At 48.7% G+C, this 15,277-nt stretch overlaps 4 protein-coding genes across 4 annotated transcripts; 1 reads left to right on the top strand and 3 right to left on the bottom strand.

Annotated features, from left to right (window-relative positions):
* Positions 1–395: 395 nt before the first annotated feature.
* On the top strand, positions 396–1,035 carry ANOM_009587 (uncharacterized protein; the record flags this gene model as incomplete). Its single annotated transcript, XM_015554843.1, has 2 exons — positions 396–763; positions 870–1,035. The coding sequence occupies 2 exons, from the start codon at positions 396–398 to the stop codon at positions 1,033–1,035; spliced, it is 534 nt and encodes a 177-aa protein (XP_015403939.1).
* Positions 1,036–2,492: 1,457 nt separating this feature from the next.
* Positions 2,493–3,438, bottom strand: ANOM_009586 (uncharacterized protein; the record flags this gene model as incomplete). The annotated part of the gene is made up of 3 exons (XM_015554842.1): positions 3,074–3,438; positions 2,763–3,013; positions 2,493–2,707 (listed from the first exon to the last, which is right to left on the bottom strand). The coding sequence occupies exons 1-3, from the start codon at positions 3,412–3,414 to the stop codon at positions 2,493–2,495; spliced, it is 807 nt and encodes a 268-aa protein (XP_015403940.1). The 5' UTR covers positions 3,415–3,438.
* A 2,645-nt stretch (positions 3,439–6,083) lies between these two features.
* On the bottom strand, positions 6,084–8,999 carry cat1 (catalase catB). Its single transcript, XM_015554841.1, has 7 exons — positions 8,912–8,999; positions 8,509–8,801; positions 8,228–8,453; positions 7,747–8,162; positions 7,536–7,700; positions 7,298–7,472; positions 6,084–7,237 (listed from the first exon to the last, which is right to left on the bottom strand). The coding sequence occupies exons 2-7, from the start codon at positions 8,788–8,790 to the stop codon at positions 6,324–6,326; spliced, it is 2,178 nt and encodes a 725-aa protein (XP_015403938.1). The 5' UTR covers positions 8,791–8,801; positions 8,912–8,999; the 3' UTR covers positions 6,084–6,323.
* Positions 9,000–10,743: 1,744 nt separating this feature from the next.
* On the bottom strand, positions 10,744–11,915 carry ANOM_009584 (cupin domain-containing protein; the record flags this gene model as incomplete). The annotated part of the gene is made up of 2 exons (XM_015554840.1): positions 10,744–11,395; positions 11,470–11,915. The coding sequence occupies 2 exons, from the start codon at positions 11,913–11,915 to the stop codon at positions 10,744–10,746; spliced, it is 1,098 nt and encodes a 365-aa protein (XP_015403930.1).
* Positions 11,916–15,277: the final 3,362 nt, after the last annotated feature.

Here is a 15,277-nt window from a genome sequence, read left to right as displayed (position 1 = left end):
AGACATCCATAAATGACCACGCCCTGTACTATTCAATGTCATGTCCTTGTATATCCAGCGGAGTATGAGTGAGCCCAGTCACGGAGTATTTTCCTTCACTCAAGATAGAGCAGTCGATTGTCCAGTAGGATATCGGTAGCAGCAGCCTCCCCCCACCATGAGATTCACTAATATAGTGCAATATTCCTTTGTTTTCATATGGCGAGTACCAAATCACACCAGAAGCTGCAATCGAACTTTCTCATTCCTTCACTACTTTTGCATCCTATTTAAAAGAGCCAACCGCTTCTTCTGATCATATCTCTCCATCCATCTTTCTTTACTCCCCTCACAATAGTCAACCCTTAGTTTTCTCTATAACACTATAACTTACATCAAATGCAATTCTTCTCATCATGACTTCCTTGCTTGAAGAGAGAATTCGGAAGGTGATCCTCAGAATGAGTGGGCACAATAACTGTGTGGAGTGGCAGGAAACCCTCAAATCTTGGACGGACGACGAGATCGTCAAAGAGATGATGAAATGGACCATGCCAGCAGTGAAGGTATTGATGAACAGAGAAGAGCCCCCGACCTTCAAAGACTTGAAGGATATCCCATGGGTGTCAACTAGACAGCTTGGAGTTTATTTAAAGCTTATCTTCGAGAGTCTCGAGAACCCTACGGCATTCGACCACTTCGTTTATCCCGGGAGTGCCATTAGGTGGGATGTTGGTGGGCTTAACCACCACCGCCGGGGGCATGAGAGCAAGCCAGGGCCAAGGTACGTTCAGTGACAACCAATATCATATTACTTACTACCTGTACTAACGACGGTGACCATAGAACAAAGTGGTCATACACCCACAAGCTAGTCTTTGGGAAAAAAGACGCCAGCAGAAGTTCGGTACGCTCTTCAAAGTGGAGATGGACTGCCACTTCCCCTCCATCAAGAAAGAGGAGAGTGTAAGACATCTGTGCCTTTTCGCCATGGCTATGTATACCTACATCTTCGGGGCCTTTAGGAACCCTGATGAGAACCAGGTGTTAGCATGAGTGTCTTCATGGACGACTGCCTGTTCCTACTACCTCAGAACGACCGATAGATGTGGGCTCTCTTCCGGACTGTCGACTCTATGAGTCACCCGTATATCCAAATTGCATCCTCTTTGAAGATCTACGAACGGAGTCTGTGGTGGTAAGGGTTAATGGTGTCTAGGAAGAGAAGACCGCGTTTAGAGCTCATAGGACCGCCCAATAAATGAGGTCACATTTGCTTACACTTTGTCAAAATTCTACGAGAAACAAACCACGACTCCAACTGGGCTCGCCGACAAGCGGGTGGGATTCGCGGTCCAAAACAGGATTCCAGCGAAAGTCGTGTCATCAAAGGAAGTTCGTGGGATGGTATGTGAGCACAGAGCTAAACAAGTCCAGGATGCATAGCCTTTCGTTATATTGAGGTTCTGTGCTTACAGCTGAGCAATGTTATAGGTGTTTCCGCTTCTTATTGATTTCAAGTTTAACCACCACTTCATTTGATACGTTGAATATACTTAGTTAGGGGCAAATGTTACTGAGATAATCAGTACGGAGTAATAAACATTCCCTAATGACGCATTGGTTCGTAAGACACTGTGCATCCGCTGCTTTAAGCGAAGCTATGGATAGGTAGTATCAAGCCGTCCTGAAAGGGTATATAGACAGATATGTTGTTAAGTTGTTATTGTAATAGACGAGACATTCGCCAGTGGTTTCCCCAGGCATCTCAGAGTGTAGAAGTACTGCATGATCTCCTCATCTGAATCAAGCGTGAAATCAGGAGATCTACAGGCCTCCCGGATCCGTACTGTTGTCAAGACATACGTATAGAATTATATAAAAGGCTAAGATATGCCCTGTGCATGCTTCTGTAGATGATTTTCATGATCGATTCACGATTCCCAGAATGTATACTCGCGATGATTTAAATACAATGCCCTCAAGTTTCATTCACCCTATTGTAGGCTGCTGCTATCTTCGAAAATCACTGGCTTTGCTTTGACGGTGCAGTGTCTTTGAGTGAGCGATGTATATTCTGACAGCTCCAGTTTGAGAATTATCGAAAGAGTGATACAATTGCCGGACTAACGTTAACAAGGCTGACTCCTCCTCAATCAACGTCTCATTTCTCAGAATGCCCTTTTTTTTGAGGTCTATAGACAGACTTCAATTTCTATCCACACAATTTCGGTCTATCTAACTTTGGCTATAGGGATATTATTCAGGGCTGTGACTAGTTGGAATCGCTTGGGGTGCACTCGGTATGATTCAGCGTTTATTCCCATTCCACCGTTACAACAGACATCCAAGCAAACTACACTAGATATGGCCATAAGCAAATACTACGCGAATGACTGAGATCGAGATTTGACAACTTTCTTCACGTGCAGTTAATCGGTCCTAGAGCTGAACGAACGCATATCTTCTCCCTCCGAGACATTCTACCATCGATCCAAGTTGCACGGAGGCAGTTAGAGTTGAACTGTAGGCGGATCTTCGATCTTATCAATACCAGCGTCCTTGATATATTGTTCAACATCAGGCTGGAGCATTTTCCACGTCCTTTCGTTGTACTTGAAGTCATTTCGGCCTAAGTCGCATTCAACATTTATCTGAGACAGAGCGTCTTTGCCCTTGATAACCTTATACATCTCCTGGTTTAAGGTATATGTAATGTTTCGAATGGCTTTCTTCTAATTAGTGCAAGGTCTCTACATCCCTAGGACATGTATTGTACTCACATACGCGCAGATCGTCTCTCATTTCATCATACTCCAATACCTGGAGCATACCCCAGAAAGACTGCTGCTTAGGCGTGAACTCTGTCTTGCTGATGGTGTCTGCAACTCCCTTGATGATATCTTCGAGCGGTGGCGAAAGTAGCCCGACGTGTGAAATCCCGATCAGCATGGTATTAACCAACACCGAGTGAAAAGAACGCTTTTCGACATTGACTTTCTCACTAACAGTCTCTTGGTGAGAGGGATTGATCCTGAAATACTGTCAGCCTTGATTGGCATTGATCTAGTCTGGACTCTGGATATAACCTCACCATGGATAGATGCCATCCTGGAAATAGCTTTCCAAGACCCTAGCACGATATTGAGAGCGTTTCCACCGAGATGAGTCACTGTTATCAGTTGGCAGTGTACCTTCAGCTTTCCGCTGCATGACCTGAATGCCAGCGTGGATGGTCGCGAATTGGTGAGTCAACCTGAGCCTATGCTTAAACTCTTCGATGCGATCCCTGAACCGCTCACTAATATCACGTCCCACCATGTTGATCCATATGAGATTTTGCGGATCATTGAATCCCATATCATCGTCACTGGGAATCTCGCCCGGGGTCATGCCCGGGTCCATGCGCGGAGGCTTACCAATAGGAAGATCCATGGTGTCGAAGAGACCAAGTGTAAATGCTAGATTTGACCACAGTATGAGGGACTTGGAGATGTTAAAGGACTGTATCTGACGGATCATGACCGTAATATATACCTTTGCCTGGACTCGGCCCATAATTGCGGGGAATGCTTCTTTTCCGACTTTTTGTTATCTGCTTGCCGAGTGTGTGTGAGTGTGAGTTGGCTGTGCAGCTCTGCGTTGTCTTGCAGGATGCAGCATCGACCATCACTACCGAACAGGTCATCTTTCATGATGCATACAGAAGTTAATCATGGCCAAATCAATGTCTGTGATTTGCACATGTGTATGTCGCAGTCAAATGGAAGACGCGAAATCTCGAACCTTGAACGCAGGACGAGGTGCCCTGTGTCTATCATGCTGTTGACCAGCGTAGAAGTTATAAATCCCGTTCTGTCTTTCTCTCCTTGTCTCTCTCTCTCTGTTACACACACATATATTATGGTTATTGGGGTTTCCAACTATTGTAGGTAGTAGCCTTGATATTCAGATAGGTTTACAGGTGTTGGTGAGAACAAATATACCAAGAGCCAGGCCATGAGTGAGGGGCACTCTTGTCATGAAGCGGAAAATAATCGAGATCTCTGCAACATCTGCAGGAATACGTGGCAATTCCTCAAAGTGCCATTTTACCATCGAGTTGCCCAATGCTGCAGAAGATCCCCGCCTTCGTGCCTGAGCCTAATATCGCTTCGTTTGTCATGGATGAGGCTAGATCGGGTATCTGGACGCTTGGCCGTCCGTGCCCTGCATACAGGCCGGAGCTACGAATAATAGCTTAGCTTTTCCTTTTCCCTTCTATTTTGCAAAGTATCATGGCACTACTGATACATAGACTATATTACTAACGAGGAAAATGTCAGACAACAGCGACGTTACCTTCCATATCCAACACGCTTGTCCAGTATCGGCTCAACCCACCGTGAAGCGCGTCATGAAATGAGGCTAGACCCAGTATAGATAGAGCGGCAGTGCTGTGTCGGTATAAATGGATGGTAACCTGTTTCTGTGGGATCCAGCGTAGATCACCTGCAGTAGGCCTCGGGCTTTTTGAGCCACATTCAGTGTGCTGTTTAGACTTTAGTCCATTTATGTGCAGATTACGTGTTCTATTAGGTAAATATCACGAGTTCAAATTAACACAGACTTCCTCTAGATAGAACTATTTGGTGTTCAGACTTCCCTACTTGCATACATGAAGCTGGGATGAACTTACATCGTGCAATCATTGAGCTCCGCGCAGGATATCTAGGTTCGGCAAGTTAGGTGCGCCGCGAAAGTTGTGTCCACTTTCCCTTCCTCCCCTTGACAGTGCCCTACACAGTTCGGTCAGTTCAGTTGTGGCACTCGAAATTGAACTGGACTGGATTCACTGAACGTAGTATAAGAATTACAGTGGGTTCCCCGTTGGACCAACCTGAACCCGAAACCGGCGCGGGTCTCCGCTAGAAGTTAAGTCTTAGCAGATTATTCCACGATGGCTTCTATAATTGCTCCTCTGTGGATATCAGATAGAGTAGTTGAGTTGTAAGCATCGTATAAAATAGGGATTCAAGATCTGACATATACATATAAGGACAACCAACTTGGACGCTCTGAGCATCTCCAATAGATATATAGGCTTATTACCTATTTTTTGCAATCTGAGGGCTGGCACGTTCTATCTTCGGTATTCTGCTTCTCGCTCTATCCTCCCCCGTCGAGAAACAGTCTTGGAAAGAAGTATGCTCCACCTTACTTTGGTGAAGCCCATGAATGACTAACACAAAGACAACACAGTCTGGCCACAGCCAAGGTTTCTCTCATTTTGACTGTTCTTTTCCGTCCTAGCGGGCTGGATCTGGAGCTGGATGAAACGCACGAAACGGACGTGATCGCGGTGCATGATTTCTTTTCCCATGCCGAGGTTCACGTCGAAAGGTGCCAGGGGTTTGATATGGTGATTCTGTGTGGGTGGACGTGTTTCACGACATATGCACTTGCTTCCGCTAGGGGAATGAGAGCTTGGGGGTACTCAGTACAATATTGGTTCTACTTAGCGTAATTCCACTCGCTGCAGTCTGGTGGATGCGGTTGTCTGACTATATTTCCTCATTCACCTCCAGACTCTTCTTTTCTCTCTTTCTCTTCCTTGATTTTCTCGTCCCTCTCTCTGTTGACAGGCAAGTGTCAAATGTAATCTAGAATACATAAATATTCCAACCACGCCTTCATTTTATGCCAGTAAACATGAACAAATAACAGTAATTCCCAGGTAAAAACACCGGAGACAATTTCTATCCAGTTCAGATACCAAGGCTCGGTCAGCGAGCGATCTGACTAACTTTTGCTCGGCGGCGGAAGAGGTTAAGATTAACTACTCCGTACAAGTACCCACTATGCTTACTATTGTTCAGTAGATATTAATATAAGGGGTATTATGCATGTTTAATTTAACAGAAACATATACCAATTCGTTACTTTTTTTTTTTTCTCTGGAACTGTTCTTGGTGTAATTGTGGAGCTCCTGGATAAATTTTGAAATTTACTAGTCGTGATTTTTAGGCTAAACTTCAGTATTCAGGTAGAGAAACTACTAGCTACCAGAAGGGTGCAAAGGAGGAATTAGTCGAGTATTATAGTTCAGATGTCATATAGTATTGATCCTGCTAAGGCTGGCCTGCTCGTACGTTTCTTATAGAGACGTGGAAATCTAGTTATCTACTAGTCGCTCACACATGTATTGATTATAGTACTCTGCGAGATGTTCATTGAATATGTTACTAATCAAATATACATAGAAGAAATAGTGGCCACGCCACAAAACAAATCACAGATCGGGTGATGTTGAGTGAAAAGTGCCCCGAGGGTCGTAACTCCTCCGCTGGCTAATGGTACACGGCTTACTGATCCAGCTTGAAACGGTCAAGGAACTTGAAGGTGCGGAGACCTTCCTTGATACCATCAACAAATCCGCCAGTCACCGACTTGTCGACGTAGACACCGTCGCGAGAAGTCTGGATACCGGCGTTCTTGAGCGCAGTAGCGGCGCTGCCGAGGGCACCAACAGGCTTTCCGAAACGGAATCCATCGATGACGATCTGCAGGGGTCGGCCGGCTGGGAACAGGGTGGATGAGGAGGTGGCATTGCTAGGCGCAGTGAAGGAGAAGGTGGAGAAGAGACCCTCAGCGCCTGGTGCGACGACCACCGCATCGAACTGGATAGCATCCGATCCGGAGTAGGTCTGGTCCACGCCGTCGGAGAGACGCTCCGCAACGACAACAACATCAACACCGTCCTCGGAAAGCTGCTTGCTGAGCTGCGAGGCGGCCTCGATGGAGGCAGGAGTCTCAACCGAAGCCAGGAAGCCAACCTTCAGTCCGTCCAATCTCTTCAGCTTCTGTCCGAAGGTACCAACATCAGTGGTCTTGTTATTATGGTAGTAGGTCGGGTCAGCCTCAGGCTCCTCAACGCCAATAGCGCGAGCGACGCGGCGGGCCAGGTCGTTGGACACGCGGTTCAATTGGATGATGACATTGTTGCGTACAACCGAGCTCTTGACATTGGAGTTCTCGAAGCGCATAGCATCGACAACAAACTGCTGTTCAGCGGGCGTAAGCGAGTTGTAGAACAGACGCGGTTGCGACCAGACGTCCTCGAAGGACGGGCTGACGGCGCGGGTGAAACGACCAGTGGACTCGCGTCCGGGGGCCGTGAAGAAACCATTGCCCACAGTCTGGTTGGCCTGCTTAGGAGAGCCCTTGTTGAGAGTGTTCGGGGTGTAGGCGTTGGGGTTCAGGGGGATGAACATTTGGCCTAGATGAGCTTAGCATCCTACACCGATATACATAAAACGAGTCCTGGAAAAGGTCTTACCTGCTCCATCGCGGTTGTTGTTGTGCACAGGCACGCGAGGCTGGTTGATGGGCAGCTGCTCAAAGTTGGGTCCGCCGTGACGGTTCAACTGAGTGTCGAGGTACGAGAAGAGGCGGCCCTGGAGAAGAGGATCCTCGGTGAAGTCAACACCGCGGACGATGTGGCCGGGTTGGAACTGCAAAGTTCGTGAGTAACTAGCCGAAGAACGACAATAACACATTTGTTCAGGGCTCCATACCATGACCTGCTCAGTCTCGGCAAAGTAGTTGCGAGGGTTGCGGTTGAGAGTCATCTTGCCAAGCTTGGTGATTGGCACGTATTCCTCGGGGACAATCTTGGTGGGATCAAACAGGTCGAAGCCAAACTTCAGCTGGTCTTCCTCATCCATGATTTGAACGCCGAGCTACAAAATTAGCATGCGAACTGACACGAGGACCGACAACACTCACCTCCCACTCAGGGTATCTGCCCGCCTCGATCGCTTCGAAGAGATCCTGGCGCATGAAGTCGGGGTTCTTGCCAGATACCTGCTGCGCTTCTTCCCAGACCATGCTAGCCTTGCCCTGCAGGGACTTCCAGTGGAACTTGACGAGCTTGGAGTCACCCTTGTCAGTGACGAAGCGGAAAGTGTGGATACCAAAACCATCGACGTGGCGAAGAGAACGCGGGATACCATGGCCGGACATGGCCCAGAGCAGGGTGTGCAGGGAACTGGGTTGCTGGCTGAAGAAGTCCCAAGCGGAGTCATGGGCAGTGGCAGCCTGCGGGATCTCATTGTCACCACGAGGCTTAACAGCATGGATGAGATCGGGGAAAAGAATAGCGTCCTGGATGAAGAAGACAGGAATGTTGTTGCCAACAATATCTGAGAATCGCATTAGTCACAGGAAATCTCCGTGTAAAGGATCGACTGTTCTGTGAGAGACATACCGAAGTTACCCTCATCGGTGTAGAAGCGCGTCGCAAAGCCGTGAACATCGCGAGCCAGATCCGAACTACCACGGCTACCCGCGACGGTCGAGAATCGGACGAAGACCGGGGTCTCCTTGCCCTCAGCCCCAAGGAACGAGGCAGCAGTGATGTTGGAGTAGTCACCGTACGAGGTGAAGACACCATGGGCACCAACTCCGCGAGCGTGGACTGCACGTTCAGGAACCTGTTACCAGGAAATTAGCCCAACCGTATTCACAATCCACATCGTATTCCCATACACGCTCGTGATCAAAGCGCTGGATCTTCTGTCGGAAAATGAAGTCCTCCAGCAAAGTCGGGCCACGGTCTCCAACTTGAAGGCTGTTCTGATCCTCAATCGGACCGCCCACGTCGGAGGTCAGGAATGTGTCATTGTCGGCCATGTAGTACTGGGACAGAAATTCCTCTGTCGCGGCGGTCGCATCTTCGATTCCTGTGTCGCGACGCTTAAGCTCGCCAGTCATGTACGGACACGCCGCATTGGCAATGCCAATGAGGCTTGCAAGGGAGAGAGCGCGCATCGTGTTGCAAACTGTCAAGTGTCAACACCAATCAGTCGCAGCCAAAGGGGTTCTCAGGTGAAAGGATGGGAAAAACAGGGAGGGGAGGGGATGGGAACAGCAAGGAACTTATAGAACGAACCAATTCACAGTGGGATGATCAGCACTCGGGGGAAGAACTTCCTGGCTTCCAGGTACACTTGCCAGGTACTTATATGCACGTGCAGATCGTTTCATTAAGCGGCCAAGGAATCCATTTACAGCCCAAGACAGGAAGGTACGTAAGGTATCACCTCCTCGACAGCGCCGTAACCCCAATCGGAATACGCATGTCTTGCTTACTCTAACATGAAAGCCTAGAAAAAAGTGATGTGATACAGGTGGAGCTGTCTTAGGCTACTGGGTCTTCACTCTAGTCTGGCGAGAGAAAGGGACTTTGTTGTTCACAGACAGCCACAATGATGCAGTCTCAAACGCCCATTCGCCGGGAGGATTGGCAGATCCATTCTTGGCGACTCGAATAAAGGAGATAAATGCATAACCGGCATAATCGGACACGGTAGGGTGGGGACGAACCGAAAGCAGAATCCTAAAAGCCCAATAATTGGTATGAGAGAAAGCTTTTTTCCTGGGTGATATCACAAGTTCCCAGCCCCCGACTGGATTGGTGTCATGATCGCGAAGCTCGACGAGTTGCAAGCATAGTGGCCTGACATATAGACAAGGTCTCGGCTCGCGATGCTTGGTAATAGAATGTCACTAGTCGATGGCTTGAGATGCTCCACCGATTAATAAATGAGAATGTTGAGTGGTTTCTTGGCAGCATCGCGCTGGGGCAAGTCGCTCGATGATCAATGCCTCTCGGTGCCATTTCGCTTGCAACCATCCTCTTATTCAGGATTTTGGCCTAGAACAAGGGAGATTTTTCCTGTTTGATCGCCCCTTGCGTGGGCCGGCTAAAAGAGAGGCCACAACCCGATCTGATGCCGGAGACGTTTCGAGAAGATTGGCTGGATCCTTTCTCCTGGGTTTAATCTATCAAATGCAAAACTCCGTGTAAATCAAAGTCCTGCCAAAAGCGACAATCTTCGAAATCCGGCCTACACGGTGGACGGTGGACGGTTCCTCCTCTCGCATATGCAGTCAGTCCCGTGCAAGGATAGCCCTAACAGAGTCGCCTCTCGACCCCTGTGGAGTCTGCAACTACGTTGGTAGCTAATGCATAGCTAGCTCAACTCCCACGTCCTCCCAATGTTGTCCTCCTAGTTAGTAATTAAAATACAACCATGATTCTATATATAACCAGAACTACTGTAGTGAAGCTGCATTATCACACCGTCTCCATCGTGTCGCCTCTCCATCCGTTCATGTCCAGATCCCCAGTGCATAACATGCAAGGATACGATAATAACTCAAACCTTCCTTCTAAAATTAACTGGAGCTTTGTCCCTCGATGGCGTCGTCCGCGTTCCGGCCGAGTTCAACGGCCTATGACGGCCGCACATGGTGTGAGATCCTGGTCCGATAGTCAGCCAAGGCGGCGGCTATTTTCCCAGCCATGAATGTGGGATGTGGGACAATGTGCTCTGCCTTGCATAAAGTCTGTTGACGGCGTCCTTCGCCTGTCATTTCCGTTCAGTTTTGTACTTTATCCTGGCCTTTGCTATCTCAGAGATCAGTCACTTTTCTCTTCGCCAAGCAACCCCCGCTCCTTGGCAGCTGGTGAAGTTGTCCAAGTGAATCCAAACGTCCCATACTAATGATTCATACTACGGACGAGCACTAAAAGCTTCCCCGCGCCTCAGGCAGGGATCGCTGTGATTACACGCGGAACGGGCGCCATCCCACCCAATGCGACCGGTCGCTTTTCCTCGGCTCAACAATCCAAACTTCATGATAATATCAGGGATATACACTACAGTACATGGTTTTCACACCAATCATAGATCACTAATTTGTCCTCCATCCGGTCGATCAATAGCGTGGGAATGTCGGATATCCCCATTCCTTCCCCTCGTCAATCAATTGTTGGTTAAGGCCATCCTGACCAGCATTGACGGACAACACCTTCGCATAGGACCCTTGCGTCCAATAGCTATACGACACCGTCGCAGGCACGAAGGCCACATCACCCATCTCTAGCTGAGCAACCGGATAGTCGCCGATCTGAATTTGAACCGATCCTTCCAGGACTTCAAATGCCGTGGCTCCGGCTGTGGACCACGTCGGGGCTGAACTCGACGCCCGCTGCCGGCTCAAAATAATGGTCGACAGGGTGAAGTTCGTATCCTGTGCCTGGCTATTGGTAACCAGCGGCTGGACAATCTGGTACGCTCCGTGGTTGGAGTTGAGGTACTTCGGGCCATAGTTGTTGGCGATGAAATAGGGCTTTCCCGGCTCGCCGAGGGAAGCGTCCTCGGTGTGCCAGCCCTCATCGGACGGCGCGGAGCCATTGACGAAGTCTCGACGGGGCTCGAAAGATAGCTGAGCATAGACATCGAATGATTCGAGACCGGAGATTCCGCCAGCATCCGGTCCGGCAGCCGAAGAATCATTGGTCGCCTGTGGTACATAGGGAGTGTTGGTGGCGGAGGTGTAGTTGGTGCCAAGGTTGTAGAAGAGGTCCCTACAAATATCCTGATCAGCCCCTTGTCTTTTACTATTCGTTTCCTCTCATAGGCGAAAGGTTTCTAGACTCACTCGAAGCCGCCCGGGGAGATCACCCCAACCATCTCTGTGTCCGGATCTAGGATCTGGAAGGTGTGTGTGGTATTCCTCGGCACCGATCCATAATCACCCTGAGTCAACAACCGTCCCTGTTGTTCCTCCTCGCCATACTGCGCCCACAGCTGGAAGCGACCCTTGAAGTTGAAAAAGTTCTCGTAATGCTCGCGGTGGATATGCGGGAGCACGCCGAGACTGCCACTGTAGGGGGCATTGGTGCTCATCAGCGTAAACGCATAGTCGGAGGATGGTCCGGTGACCGTGAAGCGGTAGAGTTGACTGCCAATCGTGACTGCATGGGAATTGGCGTAATGGGGGATGATGTATGGCCGAGGAGAGGACGGGGCGTTCTCGAGGTAGAGGTCCGACAGAGATTGGGAAGCCACCAGGGGTAACAAGCCCGCTAGGAGAAGGAGATTCATGATGGTCGGCGGTCTTTACGTCGGCTTGGCCTTAGTCAATGTAATCTGCGAGTTTATTTACCTGAAAAGGTGAGGAATTCGATAATTCTACTTATACTCTCACACCACAGGAGCAGACATACTCGGAAATTCCGCTGTCCACAGTCGGTTATCAGATTGAATCAAAAGGTATACCTCCTCTTCCTCCTTCTCCTCCTCCTATGCTCCTATTTTCCTTACAACGGCGAGAATAACTGTCAACGATCAGTATCGGGTTTTCCGAGTCATTTGGGGATCGGCATCTCCACTTTCTGAAGAATCCTGACGAATTGTGCGCCATTGCTTTATTAAATTCATAACCTAAATTGCCTGTCAGTTAGAATCCCCAGATTTGCCCCGGTCCGGTATATGAATTATATCACTCGATTCCACGGAAATAGTATGCAATTGTGTTACAGACGCTTCCAATATGCCACCTCACACCCAACAGAAGAACACCCAGATGTCCCAGAACATTTATCCCACGAATGCCGATCACCGCCGATCCCCAAACTAGTGTCTTGGGCCGTTTCGCGGTTGTTCCATCGGTACTTGCGTCATATTCGCTTCTTCAACGGGGTAGCGAGTAAATTAATGTCCTCAAGCCTGAAGCACTCCGCCTGCTCTCATCCTAACCAGCCGGCTTTCGGGACAAACTAGGCCGACGGTTCCACTGCCATGATAGGTTTCTAGAAAAAGTCCTCCTATATGCAAAACAGATTAGAGGTAGTCTCTGCATAATTCTTGTGGCTCCGTCGTTGCTCACTAGTGGGTCGTGGCTCTTGAAACAATAGTGTTGCCTATCCATCCCAATATTTACTCGGTCTTTTGATCAGATCCTGGATAACCCGCGAATACACGGCATATCTAGTAGGCTGTAATCGTTTGCAATTCGGCTAGGGCCGATTCTCCCTCAGATACTTTCTCCGAAATGCGACGATCGATATATAAGCGGAAGAAGGTTAACGCATTCCCCGCATTCCCACATTTCATGCAAGTCGCTTGCCAAAACCACGATAGGTCTATTATCTAAGCGGAAGTCAAGACGGGACCTATTCTGATTAGCCAGGTACTATTACTTTCATCTTACCTTTCGTGTTGGTTGTCAAGAAACCTGGTGGGTCAGTGTTGGGAACTATTGATGTTGAGCCCTAAAGAAAGATAGCACCTCCCCACTCCGGTAGAAGAGAACGGACAGCAAGTGCCAGACGCTAGGTGGTCTTTCCGTTTAAGGAGAAGTGTTCATTTAACCTAGTTTAATTAAATCATATCAATCAATGATCTCAGCGGATTCTGCCGGTCCAGCCGAGCCCCGGGATTCTTGACTTCGGACTTTCCGAGACAAATGGCGATGTCGCCGTGGACTAACCCTTAGTGACCTCCAGAGAATTGCTAGGAGCCAGATACATGTGAGGGTACATACACTTGATATGTATGCAATATGGAAATTCAATTTCTCGTGTAGTATTGTAAGCCACTCGTACCCTGTCCCCCACAACTGACCGGCACTGGAACCATGGTTCTCCAGATATTAGACAGATCGTGACCCATCCAGCAAGGATACAACAGGCATATTGATTCTAAAACTACTAGTAGTACTAGTTGTGAGGTTCTGAGGGTAGCAGCAGATGCGTTGATCATAAACCCGGCAACCACGATGTTGGGAGCTCCTTCCTTCCTCGCAGACGAGTTAACGTGGGATCTTGCTTAGTAGCCCTATGAGCTTCATGACGAAAATGGGTTTAGTGACCCAGCAGGTCGGAAAGAAGCTGCAGGGATTAGAATCCGAGCCGGTGGTTCAAACGAATTATAGAACCACAATATGGTTCCAGTAGCATATTCTGTCTGTCAGGGTATCATCGAACAAAGCGTAGGAGTTCAGTCGTATCATACATACAGAAGGACTCTTAGTCGAGGACATTCCTGACTTAATCAATAGACTTGTGTGAGCTATGACTTGTGCAAAGGGTGAAAAGCTCGTTTGTACTACTATCCCGTATACCATAGATAACATATACCAGCGCACCACAGATCGCCCTCTACCGTGTAGATCCCCTATAGAACTGGGCAGCGTAATACGTAGAATCCCTGTGAAAGAGTCAAACATTTATTGTGTCTGGGGACTTAGATCATCATGACCATATCGCATCTTAGGTAGCCAGTAGCTACCCTGGGTTGTGGTTGATCAGAAAGCCTACTCTTCACCATACGATACCATCCTTGTATCCGTGTGCTTCTAAGTACTGTACACAGTTCGTCTATCGAAGACCTCATTGCATCACAAAAGCCCACCACCAATGGACTTCGCTTCTCTCTGTGAAGATCACATGGAAGAAAGCCATCAAGAAGTTGGATAATACTGACGAAATATACGCCGAAACTGCTCAATCTGAAGTCATCTTCCTTCCTTCCTCTTTCAGTAGCTTCCTTCCTTCTTCCAATTCCCCCCTCGACACAGTCTCCCAGCCTGCCTCTTCTTCTTCCTTCACAAACACTACACAGCACGCGTCCATCGATGCAGCAAGCAACTTTAACCAATCTACTGGGTTGATTATCTTCTTCGTTTCGTTCAGTTGACTAACGCAAGTCTCAGAATAACCTGGCTTTGCCGAACAAGCGACACTTGACGTAACAGCACCTTGGGCAGAGGTGGGGGGTAGCCGACAACACAACAAGCAGCAAGCTCAGTGTGCACAACAACATCAACATCATCGATGACAACCCGGTCTTGGGCGGGTGGATTGTACGGGCCTGGGTTTGATTGTTTCAACCATCTCGACTATCTCGGCTATTGACCTGGTCTTGGGTGGGTGGCAGGAACGGGTCAGGGAAAAGCACACTGCCTTCACAAAAGCAGGTAAGTATCCCCCCATTAACCCAGGCCTCGGCTGGGCAGGATGGGAAGGGCCTGGGCAACTCGCTACTAACATTAGACTCCAATCATGTCACCTGGCCTATGGTTGGGTGAATGGGACGGGCCTGGGAATCGACTATATGGACTAAACCAACTACACCGATTACAACTTGGCCTTGGATGGGTGGTAGGGATGGGCCAGGGACAACTACAGCTTCAACAAATCAGGTACGTATATCCTTTTGTCCCAGGCCTCGGATGGGTAGGTTGGGAAGGGCCTGGGCTATCTACTAACCAAGCTATCAACAACTATTACAACTCCCGGCCTTGGATGGGTGGCAGGGATGGGCCAGGGACAACTACGATGTCTTTAAACTACCAGGTATGCACTATTCATATCAACTCAGGCCTCGGCTGGGCAGGTTGGGAAGGGCCTGGGCTGTTTCTACTAACATAAATACAATTACGCCAACCAATACTGGCCTTGGAG

Source organism: Aspergillus nomiae (assembly GCF_001204775.2).
Source record: "Aspergillus nomiae NRRL 13137 chromosome Unknown contig00298, whole genome shotgun sequence".
NCBI classification, from domain to species: Eukaryota; Fungi; Ascomycota; class Eurotiomycetes; order Eurotiales; family Aspergillaceae; genus Aspergillus; species Aspergillus nomiae.
Note: the sequence above shows the minus strand (reverse complement) of the source record. Positions and strands in the feature narration are given on the sequence as shown.

What these genes read in the sequence shown, in the direction of transcription:
- cat1 (XM_015554841.1), bottom strand. Translation starts at nt 8,790, where the DNA reads ATGCGCGCTCTCTCCCTTGCAAGCCTCATTGGCATTGCCAATGCGGCG. An exon ending in CACCGATGAGGGTAACTTCG is followed by an intron (nt 8,163 to 8,227) that starts GTATGTCTCTCA and finishes TGCGATTCTCAG; the next exon opens with ATATTGTTGGCAACAACATT. An exon ending in CCGAGACTGAGCAGGTCATG is followed by an intron (nt 7,473 to 7,535) that starts GTATGGAGCCCT and finishes CGAACTTTGCAG; the next exon opens with TTCCAACCCGGCCACATCGT.